Here is a 19723-nt window from a genome sequence, read left to right as displayed (position 1 = left end):
TGGAGCCGCTCCTATTCGATCTGAACTCGAGTCCATCCATCAGTCTAATACGGCCCGGTCCAATCGGTTCGACCATTTTTTTCCGCGTGTTTCACTCGATCCAATCCGATTATACCGATCTGACTTGGCCGGTCCGACCCGGTTTTACCGGTCTGACTCGGCCCGATCCATCCGGTTTGACCCAACTTAATCTGTCCGACTGTCTGATTAGATCCGGTCCGGCCGGTTTTACCCCAGTCCGATCCGGTTGAGTCGAATTGACCGGTTTCTGCAGATTTCCCCAAGGCTACGTTGCGCCGCCGTGCGTGCTTGTTTGAAGACTGGGCTTTGCTCTCGAGCTCGGGGCTTGAGGCGAGTCCAACGGTGGTGGCCTCGGGACATCTACCGTTTGTTCTATCAGTAAATGTCTTTTGTCAGACCATCTGTCGTCGTGCGAACTATTATTCAGGATCTTTTGATGAGATGGAGTTCTGAAAATGCGATCTTGATTCTCAGTAATTCAGTCACACACACAAAAAGAAAAGCTTAATCCAACAAATTACATTTTTTTTCCTTTTCTTAATCTTCTTTCTAACTACGAACAAATAATTAAATAACATTTCTTCTATTGATCTGCATTTGAGCTGAGTCGGTGTTGGTGCGACGAGAGGCAGACCGAGAGCGACAGCTGAGCCTCCTGGCACTGGCTCCGCTTCAGCCCCGTTCCTCCACTCCCGCACAGGCTCCGAACCGCTTCCCACTCTTCCGGGCACGCCACCGACACCAAGCACTCCGCCAATCCCCGGTTCAGGTGCCGGCACGCCGCCTCCCGACCCCGACCCGGCCCAATCCGCTTGTGACAATCCGTTAGCGCGCGCTGCAACCTATCGCACTCCCTCAATTTCGCCGTCGTTGTCGGTTGCTTCGCTTCTGACATCGTTCGTTATCGTGACGTTCGTTTCTCGCTCGTCTTCTCGTATCCCTGCCTCCTGCGTTTTGAGCTGAGCTTACTGTGTGGCAATCGTGCCACGTCATCGATTTGAGATGGGAGAATTTGGCCAAGTGGGCTGTTCGTTAATCTCTTCCAAGTTGTAATTGGGCCTATTTGGAAACAGAACCCAAATTACAAACCGAAGCATGTTTTATGGATTTTCCCAAAAATAATGCAAAACATGGAGATAATTTAGATTTAGGCATGTAAATCGGTGGAATTTTTTTTTTTAACAAACGATATTATCTATACTAAAGGGATAATGAGGATAGGTTAAGCCTTATAATGGACTAATAATAATGTGATTTAAATTCGCCTTCGACGATAATCAAACCTAAGATACTTAAAAGTGCAAAAGAAGATCACTAAACCGTAGTACTAAGTACATTTTTGGAATTTAGAGCTTCATTGGTGAATCTTGGTTAGGGCTGCCGCATTAAGACAACTTGTTTACAGTGCTTTTGTGAGTTTGATCTAATCATTTTGACTAGACTTTTCACCATGACCGAGTATTCTCGTTTAAATTTGTAATAAAATTTTGTGCGAGATATAGTATAGATTAAGTGGTCGAGTATTGATCCTCACAACCACAGTGAAAATTTCAGTGTCAGTTCTTGAAATCTTAGAACTTTTTACCTATTTTGAATTAAGGAAATAAAAGTTTGTTTGAATTTCTTTGTTAGGGATATCAGATATGTGGAAGGTCTTCTCCCAAAATGTCCCATGTAAGGGCCCCCATGACCAAGAGAAGGAAAACGATTACAAATTGTCAGAGCACCTCTTTTTTTTTTTTTTTTTTTTTTTTTTTTTTTTTAAAGGAAAACTAATGAAATGTTTAAAAACTTGAGTTTTAATGATAAAAACAAAATAAAGGGTAAAGTGAATAGTATCATAATTGACTTTTTAGTACAAAAATGTAATTTTTTGTTCAAGTGAACAGTACAAAAAATTTTCGTTAAAGTTCCATTTTTTCTATGCTTCTTCAATCCCCTTACAGTCTCATAGAGCAAATTTGAACCCACAGCCTTCTCTTTAAAAGGGAAATATCTCACCAACAGCCCACAACCATTTATCCACTCCTATTTACAACGCAACATTCTACTTTAACTTACGAGAGTGAGAATTTAAAAACATTAACCTGAACATCTGCGGATTTTTTCTTCATCTTAGTTTGATGATGAAGGCCAAATTTATAAGAAATTGAGTCACTTTTTGAAGGAGATGGGCCTATTAATTATGCAAAAGCAAAAGACAAAAAAGAAAAGAAAATATCATCGGAGCAAAGGACTCTCAATCTCAAGGACACACTGGCTGTGAGTGCTCCTACAATTAGCAAAATCGAAATTCCATTCTGAAAAAGAAAACAAGATCATTGTGGTGGGCCCATCTTTGTGGACATTAATCAAATAATTGCATTGTAGAAATTTTTCTTTGAGGATGACATCTTATTGGAGTCTTTTGATCCCTCTCTCTCTCTCTCTCTCTCTCTCTCTCTCTCTCATGGTTGGTTGGGATTGAGCTAGCCATGCGGGGCAAGTTCATATCTTTTGCCAAATGTAGACTACAAATAAATACATGACAAAAAAGCTGACATACCCAAAATGCAATCATCCAACTTCAAAGGGCCCCAAGCAGGCCAGAAAGTGATTGCAAACTTAGCTTGCTTTGTGCTATATAAACCTCATATAATATATAGAGTATACATACACATATATATACTGCAGAACTAGTATATATACACATATATATACTAATACATGCACATATGTGTGTGTATATCAAATTGCATATCACTATCAGTCTATCAGATTATCAATTAACTTGGAAGAAGTATTAAGTCAACATTAACTTGGTCAATTGCATATCACTATCAGTCTATCAGATATGTGTGTGCGCTATATAAACCTCATATAATATATAGAGTATATATACACATATATATACTGCAGAACTAGTATATATACACATATATATACTAATATATGCACATATGTGTGTGTGTATGTGTGTGTATATCAAATTGCATATCACTATCAGTCTATCAGATTATCAATTAACTTGGAAGAAGTATTAAGTCAACATTAACTTGGTCAATTGCATATCACTATCAGTCTATCAGATATGTGTGTGCGCTATATAAACCTCATATAATATATAGAGTATATATACACATATATATACTGCAGAACTAGTATATATACACATATATATACTAATATATGCACATATGTGTGTGTGTATGTGTGTGTATATCAAATTGCATATCACTATCAGTCTATCAGATTATCAATTAACTTGGAAGAAGTATTAAGTCAGAGCAGAGTAATTAATATTATCATTATATTATAATTGAATGACGAATGAAGAAGAGATAAGTTGGTGTGGTGCAGCAGAAAAGTTGAAGATAATGCAGCAAACAAGGCATTTTTGATTTGATGTAGGGAGATAGAGACATAAGGGTTTGTCTCCAACTCTCTCTCCCTCCCACCCACATGCCCCACATCTAATCATACCCTAATGTGTCTAATTATCTATTAACCCTTAATTAACCATGGCTTAAAAACAATAACCACACTTAAAACCCAAATGAATTAAGCAAGAATAACGGAGCTTAATGTGAATTGCAATTTCTAAAGAAAAATTGAATCTTTGCTTTCACTCACCCACTCTACCCCCAACCCTATAATAGAAGATAGAGTGTGCTACTTTTGGGGAGCAAATATGGAGTCGCCCTATTCCCCACCTCCAAATTAAATATCAATGGGATCCAAAAGATGAATTTTCCTTTCTCCCCCCCATCTCTCCTCCATTAAAACATCCCACCGAGAAAATGTGATGAGGTGCAAAAAAGGAGAAAGGAAAAAGAACGAAAAATAAAAGAAAAAAGGGGGAAAAGGGTACTAAACAAATACTCAGAAAAATGGTTCTTTGTATTATTTATGAAACAATACCAGATACTAGATATTATATGCTCTCTCTCTCTCTTTACAAAGTCCAAAGAGTGGAAAGTATAAACCTTCTCATTCTCTAAACTTCAAAGCTCCTGTTTTTATATAGTAAGCTCTGGTATGGTACTGAGGTGCTTTTGAAAAAAGTGGGTATAAAAAAAAGCTAGGAGTTTTTTTATGTTTGGTAAACATTCAACTTTAGTTTTTTTTCACAGTTTTGGGTGAAAAAAAAAAAGCCAGAAACACAAAGCTACAAAACCCAGCTTTGAAAAATCGACTTTTTTTGCTTGCTCAGCTTCTGCGCAAACCGATTTTGCAAGAGGCGCTGAGACCTTTAACGAAATTTTCCAATACCCAAAATGGCCTTTAGCAATTAAATAAATTATACATTATACATGTCGACTTCGTCGCCGACCCAGCCACGTCTCTCTTCCGTCCTTTCTGACTCTGAGCTTCTTGGGATTTCTGGGACAGGAGTGGCAGGAGGTTCGTCGGATTTCTGGGTTTTGTCGAAATTTGGGGCCTTTTCGTCGGATTTCTGGGCTTTGTCAAAATCTGGGTTGCACAAAGAATGCTAGATTTGCACCCTTCTGCTGACACCCAAAATCTCAACTGGAAAGCGTCAACGCCTTCGCCTCTAACGCAGACAGTAAGTCCTGAAATCGGAGTTCATCCATCTTCCGCGAATCGGTTGATGTGACCCAGCATTCCTTTCCCCACGACCTAGCCTTCCTTAGGATCAGGCAAAGAGAGACAGAGAAAGAAAGGGGAGAGAGGGAGTGAGCGTCGGAAGATAGAATATACAAAGGTTCTGCAAAAATAAAATAAGGACAAGGTAAAGAAGAAACGATTCTTAGAGAAAATAATAGAATAAAAAAATTATAAATATCTTAATAAAAAAAGGTGAAAGTACATTCTTCAAAGCTCACAACTGTTTATAAATAGTTTATACAAATCTTATAAATATCATGACAAAAGAAAAGATAAAAAAATTATTATACAATATTCAACATCATATCTTTTTTAGTCATTTTACTAGTCGTAGTGGTTTTACATAAAAATTTATCGAACATTTTAACACTGTTTTTTTTTGCTAAAAGCACTTTTACAAAAAAAGTTTACCAAACACTCTACTGCTTTATTTCACATCTGTTTATTCTCGCAGTATAACAGAAGCAGTTTTTTTTTCGGATTAGGATTCTCTCCCCTCCTCCTTCCATCCCCTTTCATCCCCTCCTCTTACATTCTCTATTTTGTCTTTCTCTTTTTATAAGAAAAAATTAATATAAAATATTAACATGAATTAACTGTGATAGTTCAAATATGAGAAAAGAAGAGAGGAGGAAAAAAAAAAAAAAAAAAACAGAATCCTACTACTTTTTTTTAATTTATTTTTATTAAGCACAACAATACCAAACCATCTGTAAATATAACAGCTCTTTTTTCTCACTCTCTATCACTTTTTCTGTGTTTGTGGAAAAAAAAAAATACTAATCCTTTTTGCTGGATGGTATTTAGATTATTTGATGGAGTGATTGTGGCACATAATCTTGATCTTTTAGATGATGGGTGTGGGGGAAATTCTTCATTAGGGCATGAAAGTCTTCAAAGGGCTTTGCTTTGAGGCCCTCCACACCTCCACCATTGTTGATCAGTGAGCTCTCTTCTCTCTAAGTATGGCTTTTAAATTTGTTGTTATCTTTTGGTTTTGATAAAAATTCTATCTGGGTTCTGAGCAAAGGTGTGAATTTGGGGTGTTTTGCTTTCTGGGTTCGGTCTCTTCTTCTCTCATTGTGAACAATATGAACAATCTAGGTCCTTTTTCTCAGTTTACTTGAACCTATATCGTGAAACGGTGTCTGGGTCTGGGTTTTGCTCTCTCTCTCTCTCTCTCTCTCTCTCTCTCTGTATATATGTGTGTGTGTGTGTGTATATATATATATATATTTATTTTTTTTATCTCTACATCTTTCTTCTGCTTGTGGCAAGCTACCCCACCGTTTCTCCCTTTTTTGCTTTAATTTTGCTTGTTATTTCTGCATAAGAAAGGGGTGTTTTCCTTCTCATGCGTATGCATTCATTAATTTTCTTATAGTTCCAATCTTTATCATGGGATTCATTTCCTCAGATGCAATTTGAAGAGTTTGTGAACCCTTGAGCTTTGAAACAGAGAGAGTAGCTGGTATTAAATGTTTAGCTGGCATTTTCATATATTGTGCTATCCTTAAGATGATTAAATGTAGGTAAAATTGACAATTTAGATAAGTGACAGCTTAAATGTGCACTCTGTGCCATTTTCCACTTGTTAATATTCAACATTTACTCATAGGATTTTGGTTCAGATTAGATTGATCTCATCGGTCTTTAAGAACTTGCATAGTTCTTTGGCATGCTGATTCTTTTCATTGTTCTAGCTATCTCAGAGTAGTCTCTTATCTTTCCTTTCTTTTCTGTCTTTATTTCTTTCTCCCCTTCTTGTCTACTATTTTCTTTCCGGGGTTTTCTATTGACGAGCGGTTCATAATTCTTTTGTGATTGCTTCTTTTCTTTTGAATCTCAATCTTTTAAGTGTCATTAAAGGCTGAACAAGAAGAAGAATGAAGTTGTAGGTTATCTTTATGATTTGGTGCCTCTTATCACAAATATGAATCTCCTGAGAGATGCATTTATATGACGTAGGAGAGCTGGAAGATGGACAGGAACAGATTAGATTTAAGATTCCATCATCACTCTGGATTAACACAGTCTGAGGAATCTGCTCTAGACTTGGAAAGGAATTACTGCAGTCATCATCCTTATCTACCTTCATTTAGTCCATCGGCCCTCCAGCCTTTTGCATCTGGTGGTCACTCTGAGAGCAATGCTGCCTACTTCTCATGGCCTACATTTAGTCGATTAAGTGATGCAGTGGAAGATAGAGCCAACTATTTCGGAAATCTTCAGAAGGAAGATCTTCCTGAAACTTTGGGCCGGTTGCCATCAGGGAAGCAGGCTACTACCTTACTTGAGCTGATGACCATCAGGGCATTCCATAGCAAGATCTTGCGCCGGTTTAGTCTTGGCACAGCAATTGGGTTTCGGATTCAGAAGGGTGTCTTAACAGACATTCCAGCCATTCTTGTCTTTGTTGCCCGTAAAGCTCACAGGCAATGGATCAGCCATGTACAATGTCTACCTGCTTACCTTGAGGTGGAAATTTTATTGTCTTATATATTCTGTTTTTTAGATTTTATTTTGTCAATGACATTGTACTTTGTCGTTAGCTGCATAATATTTGTTTAATCATAGTCAAGTTGTTTTCTTTATTTCACAGTAATCATGATGCTGGTCAGAATGATATGCTTGTGTATTTTTCTATTGGTTGAAACTATGCTGGTCAGAATGATAAGCTTGTCAGGATATTGATTTTTTTTTTTTTTTTTTTAATGCTAATTGGTTGTTTTGATCTTTGACTAGGTTCTTGTTTTGTTTGGTTTCTGCATTTAAAAAATGGTGCAGGGGCCAGGAGGTGTATGGTGTGATGTGGATGTTGTCGAATTTTCCTACTATGGTTCCCCGGCTTCAACTCCTAAAGAACAGCTGTACACAGTGCTCGCAGATGGCTTAAGGGGAAGTGATCCATGCATTGGTTCTGGTTCCCAGGTATTTTCTTGAGAAAATTGCTGTTATCTAATTGTTTTCTGTGGTGGTTGGTAATTTGGTGTGTTGATCTGCAAGTTCAGATAGTGACTAAATAATATAGATACCAAGTACCTATTAGGTTCAGATTACGGTTACATATGTTAATGTTTACTACTTTTCTTAATTTTAATGTGATATAAGGAAAACTATTATAGTATAACTATAATGCATAAAACTGCCATTGGGAGGGCAACAATAGCCGTGCCCATAGGCTGGTTAGCCAAGGTGGAATTGACTAGAAGAGGGGGTTACGCTAGTTAGCTAGTTGATAAGGTAATAATCTTATGAGTGGCTTGTCTAAGAAGATCATTACCTATATCGGAACTGGAACGTTGCCTAGGTGTTATTGAGGTCTTTACAGCTCCATTAAAAGACTATCCAATGATGACATAATGAATGGGTGAGGTACTTTGCAATATTAAATAGAGTTATCTTTGCTTCACTTGGCTTGCTTGAGTTCAAGCGAATGGGTTTCCAGGGATGATGCCTGTCATGTAATTGGTTTGGTTCATATCCTTAAACACTTAAGAGTATGAGACTGGATCTTCTCATTTGGCCAGTAATTGGTATGCTGGATTTGATATCAAACAAAATCAGTACATAAGATTTGGATGGGTCTTATTTGGCCAGTAATTTGCTCATTACTCTTAAAAAAAAAAAGGATTTATGGTTCACTATATGCTTTCCAATTCAAGAAACTGAAACTTTTGGGAACAGTGGTAAAGTGATGAAACTTGTCAGAGTATTAAAGCGGAAGATCTTGAGTTCATATCCATTCCAGTATAACCTCTCTATGTTGAGTTTTATGTGTTGGTCTCACTAGTGCTAGGGAAAAGCCCAACATGAGGGAGCGTATTAGAATATTGGCCTGCATCTGAAGATTCCCAACTGTTTAAGCTTTAGGAATATCAGTGAATTTACAAAACTTATCATATACCCTAAATATTAAATTGTTGATCAGAGATCTGTCTGTGCATTGTGTCTCAACTTTTTAAGTTTACATAATTGATTTTCTTCTTCTTTAGGTTGCTAGCCAGGAGACGTATGGAACTCTGGGTGCTATTGTTAAAAGCCGAACAGGAAATCGACAGGTTGGTTTTCTCACAAATCGGCATGTGGCAGTTGATTTAAACTATCCAAACCAGAAAATGTTTCATCCTTTGCCACCAAGCCTTGGACCTGGGGTGTATCTTGGCGCTGTGGAGAGGGCAACATCTTTTATCACAGATGATCTTTGGTACGGCATATTTGCTGGAACAAACCCAGGTAACGGAGTTTCAAATTTTGGCCATTAGAAAAGCTTGTGTGCATCTGCCGTTGCAAATAGTCAGTAGCTATTGTTTATGAGGTTGAAAGTGTTTCTTGAAAATAGGGGAAAATTAGATAAGGACAGTAGGCACATCTTGGTACGAAAGGTTTAAGGCACAAACATACAGTTGGTCTTGTTATAAGGTTGAGTTTGATCTTCTACATATTATTTGAGCAGCACTCTGGACAAGATAATTTGTAGTTTCTCATTTTCTGCAACTTCACACTTGCTCTATTGGGTTTCTCATCAAGTTCTGACCCCGACATGTGCCTATTATGATTTGGTGCCCCTGCAGAAACATTTGTGCGAGCTGATGGTGCCTTCATTCCTTTTGCCCAAGATTTCAACATGAACAATGTAATTACAACTGTAAGAGGCATAGGTGAGATTGGTGATGTCAACACCATAGACTTGCAGTCTCCAATCAACAGTCTTATTGGAAGGCAAGTAATCAAAGTTGGGAGAAGTTCAGGCTTGACAACTGGGACCATCATGGCGTATGCCCTAGAATACAATGATGAAAAAGGGATATGTTTCTTGACTGATTTTCTTGTTGTTGGAGAGAATCAGCAGAGTTTTGATCTTGAAGGCGATAGTGGAAGCCTCATTCTATTGACTGGTCAGAATGGGGAGAAGCCACGACCGGTTGGGATCATTTGGGGTGGGACAGCTAACCGTGGTCGCTTGAAACTAAAAATTGGCCAACCGCCTGAAAATTGGACCAGTGGAGTTGATCTTGGGCGTCTTCTTCAGCTCCTTGATCTTGATCTGATAACGACCAATGAAGGCTTTCAAGGTTTGTGTTTCTAAACCATCCCATTGTTTTTTTTTTTTTTCTCCATTTTTCCCTCTTTTTTGGTTCTGCTGATTTTAGTTGAACAGTGTGCATACTCTTAAAAAACAAGTAGAGTTTTATGTTTTTACTGACCTTGGCTTTGTTCAGCACATTTTCCTGACTCCTGTCTGCTTTATGTTAACATAGCTGCTATCCAAGAGCAACGAAATGCTTCAGCTGTGGGGATTGGTTCCACAGTTGGGAAGTCATCCCCAGCTGTCCGGGGCCCTTCTAAAGATAAGCTAGAAGATGACTTTGGACCTTTGGGTTTCAATCTTCAGAAAATTCCAATTGAAGGTGAGTCCTGTCAGGGACTGATTCGATCATTCATGCACGGTGACTTTCGCATAGAAAATGGTGTTGAAACTGCTCCTAATGTAGAACACCAATTCATTCCCAGTGCCACCAACAGATCTCCAATAAATCAAAGCAATCAAGAGGAACATCCGGTATCAAAAAACCTTTTGGCATTGCAGAGTAGCTCGGATGAAGAGATTTCTGTTTCGTTGCAGTTAGGTGAACCTGAATCGAAGAGAAGAAAAAACTGCAACTCTCTCTTTAGCAGTCAAGGAACCAATTGAAGTAGGAATGGTAAATTGTCACTCTTTTGTTGGAGTACCTGTCGTACGAGGGGTTGCTTCAAAGGCAGGACTTAAAATTCTCAGTTCACTTTATGCCAGATTGCAGCTGCAGTGAACTTCATTCATCAGTTCACTTTACATTAGGTCATATATGTGGAGCATACAATGTTTTTATATAGATGTTTAGGCGTTTACCTGTACTCGTTTTTACTTTTGATTTGTACCGCTGTAGTGAATATCCTTGTAGAATTAGCACCCTGAAGTGGGAGTATAAGCAGCTGTTGTAATCCGACATAATGTAAAATGTTACATACGGGTAGCGAGGTTAGTTGTTCAGAGCCTAATTGATGGAAGGTCGCTTTTTGATGGGTAGAAAGAGGTGGGAGCATGGTGGAGTACACCATTTGTTTGTATCTCGTTAAGTCTATTAGACTAGTAGTAGTCATAATTGAACTCACATTGTGGCTATATTTGTAGAATTGATATCTTCTCTGGATCACTCTGTCCGAAGCATTTGGACAGAGATTCAGATCACATAATTTCAATCCTACGGCCTCGATTAGTTCATCCTACCGGCTCACTCACAAATCAGGGATCCAAATCTCTTTCTATTCAACGGTTCAGATCTTCGAGTCCTTAAACTCCAAACATAGAGATCCAGAAAGGTCTTGATTCATTTGTAAATGCGGCTTCAATTGATACATTGTCTTATTTGTTTGGCAATGGCATGTCCTTTTCAATCAAGCTTCTCTTAAATGGATTTGGATCCACTCCTGAGCTTAGGAGGCTGATCCTCTTGAGCAAAGCATACAGACTGTTGGATTTTGATCCACCAACTACAATTATTATAACTTTTAAAGGGTCCTCCTGTTTGTAGTCGTTGGATCAAAATCTAACGGTCTGTGTGTTTTGCTCAGGAGGCTCAGCCTCCTAAGCTCATGAGAGGATCCAAATCCTTCTTAAATACCATGGAAACTCAAAATCCTTGGATGTTGAATCTTACACTGACATATGCTCTTACGTTATCTTTTTCAAATTTTCAGCAAATTGTGGTGGATTGGAAGTAAAGTGATCCTTGTCAGTAGTGGAAGAAATTAGTTTATCATGCCAAATATGCAACAAATGTATAACATCTGCATTATTGCTTGTAAAAAGCAGATGGGATTTTTCAACGATAGTAGAAATGTTTTCCTAGTCATCAAGTGATCAAAGAATATATGATCACTTACTTTTTAGATTTGATATCAAGGGTGGAAGATGAGTAAGTGTGCTTTTTAGCGTTTTAATTTCTATTTTTGATCGAATTTAAGGGCAAGATGACCACTATGTAACAAAAAAAATGGACTTTGAAGGACACATGCATGATATTAGTTTTCAATTGTTTGATTGCTTGCACTTTTTTTTTCTTTTTTATTTTATTAAAAAAAAAAAAAAAAAAGGAAAGAGTTATAGGGACATTTCAATCTTCCATGATCTATATTTCAATTCGATTAATCACATTAACACCCTGAGGTTTAAAAATTACATTAACACTTACTAAAGTTTTAATTCAATTTCACATTACCCCTTTTAGACAAATTTAATGAATATTATAGTTATACAAGTTTTTTATTTATTAAATAATTGACCATAAAGTAAATTTGTCCTTAAAGGGATAATGTGAAATTGAATTAAAACCTTATGGGATGTTAGTGTACTTTCTCAAACTCGAAGGAGTTTTGTGAATATACGAAAAACCTCATGAGGTGTTTAGTGTAATTAACCCATGAAACTCCATCTATGCATCCCCATTCAATATGTGCGCTAGTCACTTATTTTGTCAAGACGACTTCATCAACTACTTCTACATTTGCATAAAAATCTGATGCATTTACAGTTGAGTATTTTTATTTGTTAGAAAAAAACTGAGATAAGAGAGAATGGGAAGACAAGGAGGAGAAGAATTAGGGGTTGCCACTGCCTCCAAAGCGGACGGCTAGGGATATGTTTGTTGTTGTGTTTGTATCGAGAAAGACTTGAGTTCGTTAACTCGTGTCGTTTCCTCTTCCAACTTGATTTACCATTTTTTTTTATTTAAAAAAAAAAAAAAAGCAGAAAGAGCTCGCGTCTCTCTCTCTCTCTCTCTCTCTCTGTGAAAACTGGAAGCCCTAATTCATAAAAAATCCTGGATCAAATCAAATATTTAGGTTGGATGGAGGTATGTGTGATTATGTCGTGTTTTTTCTGCTTGAATATTCATCTTGTTTCAATTAAAAAAAAAAAAAAAATATTGATCTTGCACCAGAAAGAAGACAAAAGGAGGAAGAGATGGACTACATTTTCAGAAAACATGTGACTTTGGTGAGTTCTTCAACTTCTATAGGCATTTTCATTTGTATTTCACAGCCTTCTGAAATGCATGCAAGGGTAGCTAAAATATCAATATTTCTAATTAACCACTACAAATCCAAATGCTCACCAAAGAACTTGTGTAACCCTAGAAATGAAAATACGTGAATACTAGAACCGAAAGGAGTTGAAGATCTTCATTGGGGTTTTCAACCTAGCCCTTTCATTGAAGAAAGCAAGAAGAAGAAGAAGAATAAAAAAAAAAGTTGACATGGATGGGGTGGCAAGGTTTTGCTATTTCCTGGAACACAGTGTAGCAGGTTTTTACTGTTTTCAGAAGCCAACTGCAGTTCATTTCTTGATGCATGGTCCAAGGAAAAGAACTCCAAAAATGGGAAAGAGAGAGAAGAAATGGCAGTGGAAATTCGGCCAAAAAACATGTTACATATACAGAAGGATTAATGAGTCGTTGGAGCCTCTCCATTATTACCGTGCAGTTTAGGGGAAGCTAGCTTAATTGTTTAAAATTGTTTGATCTCTTTCACTAATAAATGGAGCCCCAATAAGAAGCAGAATTATGAGTCCCCATATGCAGGTGCTTTGAAGTATTCATTGAGAGAGAGAGAGAGAGAGAGAGAGAGGTCACAAGTGTTGGTTAAGGTACATTTTGCACTGCAAACTGGGCACGATGCCAAGAACTCGCCGGCTCATTCTGTACATTTCAGTGGCCAGAAGGCGGCTGGGAGAACCCTTCCCTCCCTTACCACATCCGAGTTGATTGCAAGAAATGTAACAGAGAGATTTTGGAAGTTGGTCATCTTCCATTGTATTTATGTGCAGGTATGATGAAGATGCCCAATATCATAGAGCCTTAACTGTAAGTTCTTGCTAGCTAGTTTAGTCCTTGAGTTTTATTTGTCTCTCACATATCTCTGCTTTTGCTAAGCAAAATGCATAAGAAGGGGAGGGAAACCAATCACTGATGAAGGAGAAGAAATGGCAGTGGTGGAGATGGAGATTGTTGGCCCTTTTCATGTGCTGTGCACAAGAAGATCAAGCTGTTCTACTTTTGGTGGATGTGCAGAAAGGTAGAATTCATAATAAGAAACCTTATAAGTTCTTTCTTTGTTAGTTTCTTTTCTTAGTAAATGTGCCAATATAGGGAATTACAGTAGTAATCTTCATTTCATATACGTGTCTACAATTTGTTTGAATTCCTCACTCCGTAAATTAGAGTAGTAGTATAAAATATCAATTTGTAATCCTTGCCTATATATATGTCACAGGATGATGGCAGTGGAGAACCTGTGGGGCCTTTTTGTGTGGGAAAAAGTGGAGACTGTGCATTTAGGGTTTTAGGCGACAAATCGGATGATGAAGGTGAAATTTTGGAAATCAAAGGGATCAAAGGATGGTTCCAGGTAACGCGCCATGGGAAGAAGAGGTGAAGGGACTCTGGATCAAGGAGGCTTCCAGGACTTCCTAGGCTTGATCCGATTCTGATCCAAGTTCGGAGGATTCAGATGATTAATTCAGGTGCATTGATACATGCTTTAGGAAGGCTGTAAATATATATATAGTCAGGATCTTGTGACCTACGCTTTTTTTACACTTACTTTGTAGGACTCACTTTGTAATGTATTACAACGATCTGAATCATCTATATTTTAGTACATTATTCATAGATCATCGTTGTAAAAAATTTGACAAATCCAAAATCACCAAAACATTCATTTGTAGTGAAAATTTTGACATATATGGTTCTGCAAAGAAACATTAAATTTAATCCAACGATCATATCATCAAATGAGCCACTGAGTTTCTGTAGCAGACCACAATCTTTGATTTTTATATGCCAAGGGATGTAACCCTGCACCAAACTTGAGAGAGAGAGAGAGAGAGAGAGAGAGAGAGAGAGAGAGAGAGAAGCCAATAAAGTGTTTTGCCACTTTGCAAAGCTAATACATGTAACTACAAATGGAAAGAAAGGCCTTTGGTAGAGAGGACTTCACAGGACTTCTATTGAAGTAACAAATTAAGCTTTTACTGACTATCAGATTAATGAACAAAAGTTTTTCCCAATCTTGAGAAGATAGTCCAGTGAAAGACAGACAGATTAGGGACTTGACGGGGACATAATGATGATTACTTTCCACTTAATCATTTTGGGCAAGGATGCATGTTCAGTCGTTTCAAAAAAACAAACAGCATGCATTTCTTTAGAGATGGTACTTAAATTATGATTGAATTATGAAGATACGATGCACAATAATCAACAACTGCTGCTTTCAATACCTTAGGACTTCAGATGATAGCTAGAACTCTTCTAAGTGGTGCACTACAAGCTCATTGTGGTGAAATGGAGGTACAGTACTGATCACTGTCTCAGGCTAAAAAAACAAGTGCCGACTTTTTTTCGCTAACTTAAAAACAAAATAAACAAATTTAAAAAAATAGAATCATTAGCAAGCTACTATTCTTCGTTGATAGATAAACTGTAATTATATATACATATACACACACACACACACACACACACATACTCTACATGCAAAAACTTATTCAAAACACTAAATGAACAACAAAACATGTAAGAAATTTGTATCTCAGTTGACTAAGACAATATAATTCACCTTGCACCAAAGATCTTGAGTTCATTTTCCCTAGCTTATATAAATGCTGCGTACAAGTTCCGGCTAGGATAATTGGGAAAGATCAAACAAATTTGAAGCGCTTACAAAATCAACCGATGGATTTTTGTAATTGTATATCTGGCTTATGGGATTAGGTACTTCTATATAATATCTACATTACAAACACAAAATCTAACAGATGAATGCCAAAATTTGAATACAAGATAACATTTTAATTCCAATATCAGACTAGTTAGTAATCCATTTGAAATAAGATGAATCATACTAGTGCTCTAATTAAATTACCAAAAGCATGCATCTTTTATATATTAGCTTTCTTGAAGAACACCTAACTCTATGATCTGATCTGATGACAGTACACTAAGATTATCGCCCCACCTAAAAAACAAGTTCAATATACACTCTTAAAATTCCTTGTTTAATTTATGTCTTAAAATATGAAATTTGTTCTGCATAGCTAATTCTACGATATATACTGGCACCATCCAAGACACAGAGAAAGAAGCAGAAATAAATACCTCAAACAAAGCTGTCCTTGGGATGAGAGTAATCCTTCACCACCAGAGACCTTGTGTTCTTAGCTCAGAAACATTTTCTATTGTTGATGAATGAGTGATTGAAGCTGCCAGATGACCTGGTTGAATATCCTATATATATGTGTGTGTTTGTGTGTTATATCTAACTAATTGAAAATATGAATACAAGATTTTAAAAACAGGCTTCTGATCAATCTGTATAATTTTTTTTATTGAAAAAGAAAAAGAAAAAATTGTAATTAGCAGGATGCCAATTACTCTCTTGGTTAATTGACTAAAAATTAAAAACCCTTTTATCCAAAAGCATGAAATAATCAAGATCTGTATATAATAAAAAATGGTGGTGCAAGATCTAAGGTATATACATGCGGAACACCATTGATATATATACATATATGTGATAGCTATAGTTATGTATACCAGATCATGCTGGCAGCTTCAAGCTCTCAAACCAACAAACCAGACAAGGGAAGAAAGATGAACCAAGAAGCTGCATAAAGGTTTGGCCTTCGTTGAACTTTTTAAGGAAACAGCTGAAGCTTTTCAGAATTTCACTCTCAGCTTAGCCTACATATAGAGAGGCGTGCATATTTTAGGTAAGAGAAAGAGGGAGGAGCCTCGTGACAATCCTCCTAGCTCTCTCTCTCTCTCTCTCTCTCTCTCTCTCTCTAGATTATTCTATCTAACTAGCTAGCTTCCCTCATCTCTATATAAATGATAGCTTTTATGCACCTCTAGCTATCCCTCATCCTCTATAGCAACTTAAATGGCATCGCACAAGTAAAGCGTCACTATGACATTTCGTGCCAATAATACAATGACATGTAAAGATAAAAATTTACACATAATACGTCACATAAAATGTTATCATTGATATAAGAGGTCATGTTAATAACTTACCTGTGTCATTTAAGTCTCACTTCCTCTGTATACTCTAGCATTAAGATATTGAGTTTTTATTTTTTGAGTTTCTTTGTCCTCCTTACAGCTATAGACCTGAACCCTCTCTCTCCATTATTAGTTTATAGCACATTATAAATGAATATATTTAAAGACTAAAAAAGGGACCACGATGTTCTGTTCACAAGTGTAATATTAAAACCCTATCTTCTTATATTTTTCTTGTTTTCCCAGATTATTTTTCAAGCTCAGAGAAAATTGATTCATTGTGTAGTCAAAACTCTTGACTTATGGGGCAATATATATTCTGCTGGTTAAAGGATTAACATATCAATTTTGTTCAAATTATAAAAGAAAGAAAATATTTCTGATCAAATTATTCACGATGATTATAGAGTCTTCAAAAGGAAAGATTATAGAGTCTTTAAAAGGAAAGAAAATATTTCTGATCAAATTATTCATGATGATTATACAGTCTTTATCAATATATATAGAATGCAGCTGCAGGGAGCCAGCGATAGATGTTATACTTTCAGATTAATATTTGAGCCAAAAGAGAAGTTTGAAAAGTTAAGCGTGCTTTTCTCTTGGTCTGAAAAGTTGACGAGCAAGCATGCTCGCTTTGTTAAATTAGGCGTGTCTTTTACTCAAAGCTTGGTGTAGGCTTTCTCCATCCATAACTAGTAGGATGGTGACAATTAATAGACCTTACTCATCTCAATACATTTCTATAATCACTACCAAGTTTGTGGCATGTATGAGAAACCCTTTAAGGGCCATTTGGATGGGGATAACAAATTTAAGGATTCAGATAAATGTTTTATGGTTAAATTTTCTGTTTGGAATATTACAATTCACAAATCGAAAATTAGAGTAAGAAGAAAGGGCAGACAAGACATAAATCAATTTCGAATGAGGAATGCTAGCAAACCTTCTCATTTGAATTTTCTCTGCTCTCCATCATATTTTTCAATGTCGCATGATGATCTAAACCGTCTATTTTCTAGGTCCTTTAAAGATCAACTTTACAAAAAAAAACAACCAAATATGACATTTTCAGCTGTCTAACAAATATAAGAACCATGCTATTCTTTTAAATATTGATTTTTTTACATCATTAATCAAACATTTGAACGATTTCTGATTTAATTTAATTTTTGTAGAGATGATTATTTTTAAGGATGAACTACAAAGAAGACGATTTTGGTCATGCAAGATGAGAAGAATAATAGAGAAGGAAAAACGAGAAGGTTTGACTGAGAAATTAGCTCATTTCAAATAAGTTATTGTATGCATATAGATATTTCAAATTCATGTTACATCTACATGCTTTCCAGTTTTTGTAAATAGCAAATTTAGCATTGTTATGAAATCCCAATCCTTTCTTTCAAGTCCTCCTTCAATTGATCCTCACAATAACCAAGACTTAGTTAATGGGGTTAATTACTGATCTTCATCATCAGTTTTAGCAGCTAGTAAGAGGAAATATGTGACCATGCATGTGCTTATAGCGGTCGCTTGGTCCCTACAACAATGCAATTTCAATATCTGTTGTTCAATATTTATTTATACGAAGGGCAAGAATTGGCCCCTGGTTGGTGGAATCAGTTGATCGATCGAGTGTCCTCCTTTTGTCTTTAGCTTTGGGTGGTTCCTCTGTCTTTGGTTGACAACTACAATGACATGCAGAGAGACAAGTCCTAATGGGAAGGAAGGACCACAGCTTTTTAATATAGTGTTTATTATGAATAGGGTCACTTTCTTTTCTTTCTTTTTTTTATAAATTTAGGCTCCAAGAGTTGGTATTACTGCTTTGGAGTTGGATTCTCTCCTTTTACTTTTCTCCTTCCCTCCCTCCTCTCTCTTTCCTCACCCTCCTCGTCTCGCAATTTTCTCTTCTTCTTTTTCTCTCTATAAAAAAGGTAAAACAAGATGATGATGTGGCTTAATCTTAAGCATTCAATTAGAAGGGAAGGAAAGAAAGGAAAAATGGGACGCGGGAGAATCCAGATCCGCCGCTTCATTTCATTAAGCTTCAGGCCCCAAAAAAAAAAAAAAAAAAAAAAAAAAAAAGCAATAAGGTAGATAGCAGTGGTGGTTGTAAAATATAAAAAGCAATATATTCCAAACTTAGGGTTTTATTTGCAACTTCTGTTGCCATTTTCATGACGGAGAAGTTGTTGCATGCAGATGCAGATGCAGATGGGTTTTGTTGGTTCCCTTTTTTCTATATTATTATTAGTTTCTCTCTTATTTATTAATTAAGAGTGGTGTAGAATCATTTTCTAGATTACATTATCTCGTCTATGTACTTGAAGGTGAAAATGCTTCACAAATTGGTATATATAAAGATTCAAGCCCTTGCTGCCATATAATTACGATCGTGCATGTTTTCCCATTGAAATTTGCCTTCTGTATGTACTCAACCATTTTATTAACTGAAAATTTGATATTACCCCTTGAAACTATATTTTCCTCTATTAAAACCCATCTTCTTTTGTTTTCTTAAATAAAGCCCATTGACTAGCCTCCAACTAAACAAATTCTTTAATTAAGTTTGACTTTTCAAATTGTGTATTTTTTGAATGCCTAAACTACCCCTATTAATACTTGGATGGGGTTTTTGGATCAGTTACTTGTTATATCCATTTAATTAATTTTATATATTTTACAAAATAATTCATGCCATTCATTGTATATTCAATGTATTAACTTTCAAATTGTTATAACGTGCCAATTGAAAAATAATAATACTAATTTCATAATTTTGTGCATTACATATATAAGTTAATTTACCTACCAACACAACAATAAACCTAAAACAGCTTCGGCTAATATTCCAATCCCTAATACACAAAACAAAAGCTATACGTTCCGCACAATTCTTACCTACAAAATAGTCTAATTTACCTATTACATCAAACCAGAATTTAAAGGGTCTAGTTTACTTTCAAAATGATCTAATTTACCTACATGATTTA

General features: G+C 36.4%; 2 protein-coding genes and 1 pseudogene across 7 annotated transcripts; 2 read left to right on the top strand and 1 right to left on the bottom strand.

Moving 5' to 3' along the window:
* Nucleotides 1–468: 468 nt before the first annotated feature.
* Nucleotides 469–1063, bottom strand: LOC137723638 (uncharacterized). Its single transcript, XM_068462838.2, has one exon. The coding sequence runs from the start codon at nt 914–916 to the stop codon at nt 605–607; it is 312 nt and encodes a 103-aa protein (XP_068318939.2). The 5' UTR covers nt 917–1063; the 3' UTR covers nt 469–604.
* Nucleotides 1064–5329: 4266 nt separating this feature from the next.
* LOC137725638 (protein NARROW LEAF 1) lies at nt 5330–10891 on the top strand. 5 transcript variants are annotated; one of them, XM_068464392.2, is made up of 6 exons: nt 5330–5572; nt 6598–7107; nt 7417–7560; nt 8625–8865; nt 9204–9704; nt 9891–10891. In XM_068464392.2, exons 2-6 carry the CDS (start codon nt 6610–6612, stop codon nt 10322–10324), a joined length of 1818 nt encoding a protein of 605 aa, XP_068320493.2. In that variant the 5' UTR covers nt 5330–5572; nt 6598–6609; the 3' UTR covers nt 10325–10891. The 5 variants fall into 5 exon arrangements, with proteins under 5 accessions (XP_068320493.2, XP_088550123.1, XP_088550124.1 ...); XM_088693997.1 differs by having other exon boundaries at nt 5338–5572; nt 6488–7107; XM_088693998.1 differs by having other exon boundaries at nt 5377–5572; nt 6499–7107.
* Nucleotides 10892–13229: 2338 nt separating this feature from the next.
* LOC148696646 (uncharacterized) lies at nt 13230–16526 on the top strand (annotated as a pseudogene). The gene is made up of 4 exons (XR_015962124.1): nt 13230–13247; nt 13378–13492; nt 13599–13740; nt 13939–16526. The product of XR_015962124.1 is annotated as an uncharacterized LOC148696646 (transcript).
* Nucleotides 16527–19723: the final 3197 nt, after the last annotated feature.

This window comes from Pyrus communis, chromosome 5, assembly GCF_041283825.1.
Source record: "Pyrus communis isolate YQ-2024b chromosome 5, ASM4128382v1, whole genome shotgun sequence".
Taxonomy (NCBI): domain Eukaryota; kingdom Viridiplantae; phylum Streptophyta; class Magnoliopsida; order Rosales; family Rosaceae; genus Pyrus; species Pyrus communis.
Note: the sequence above shows the minus strand (reverse complement) of the source record. Positions and strands in the feature narration are given on the sequence as shown.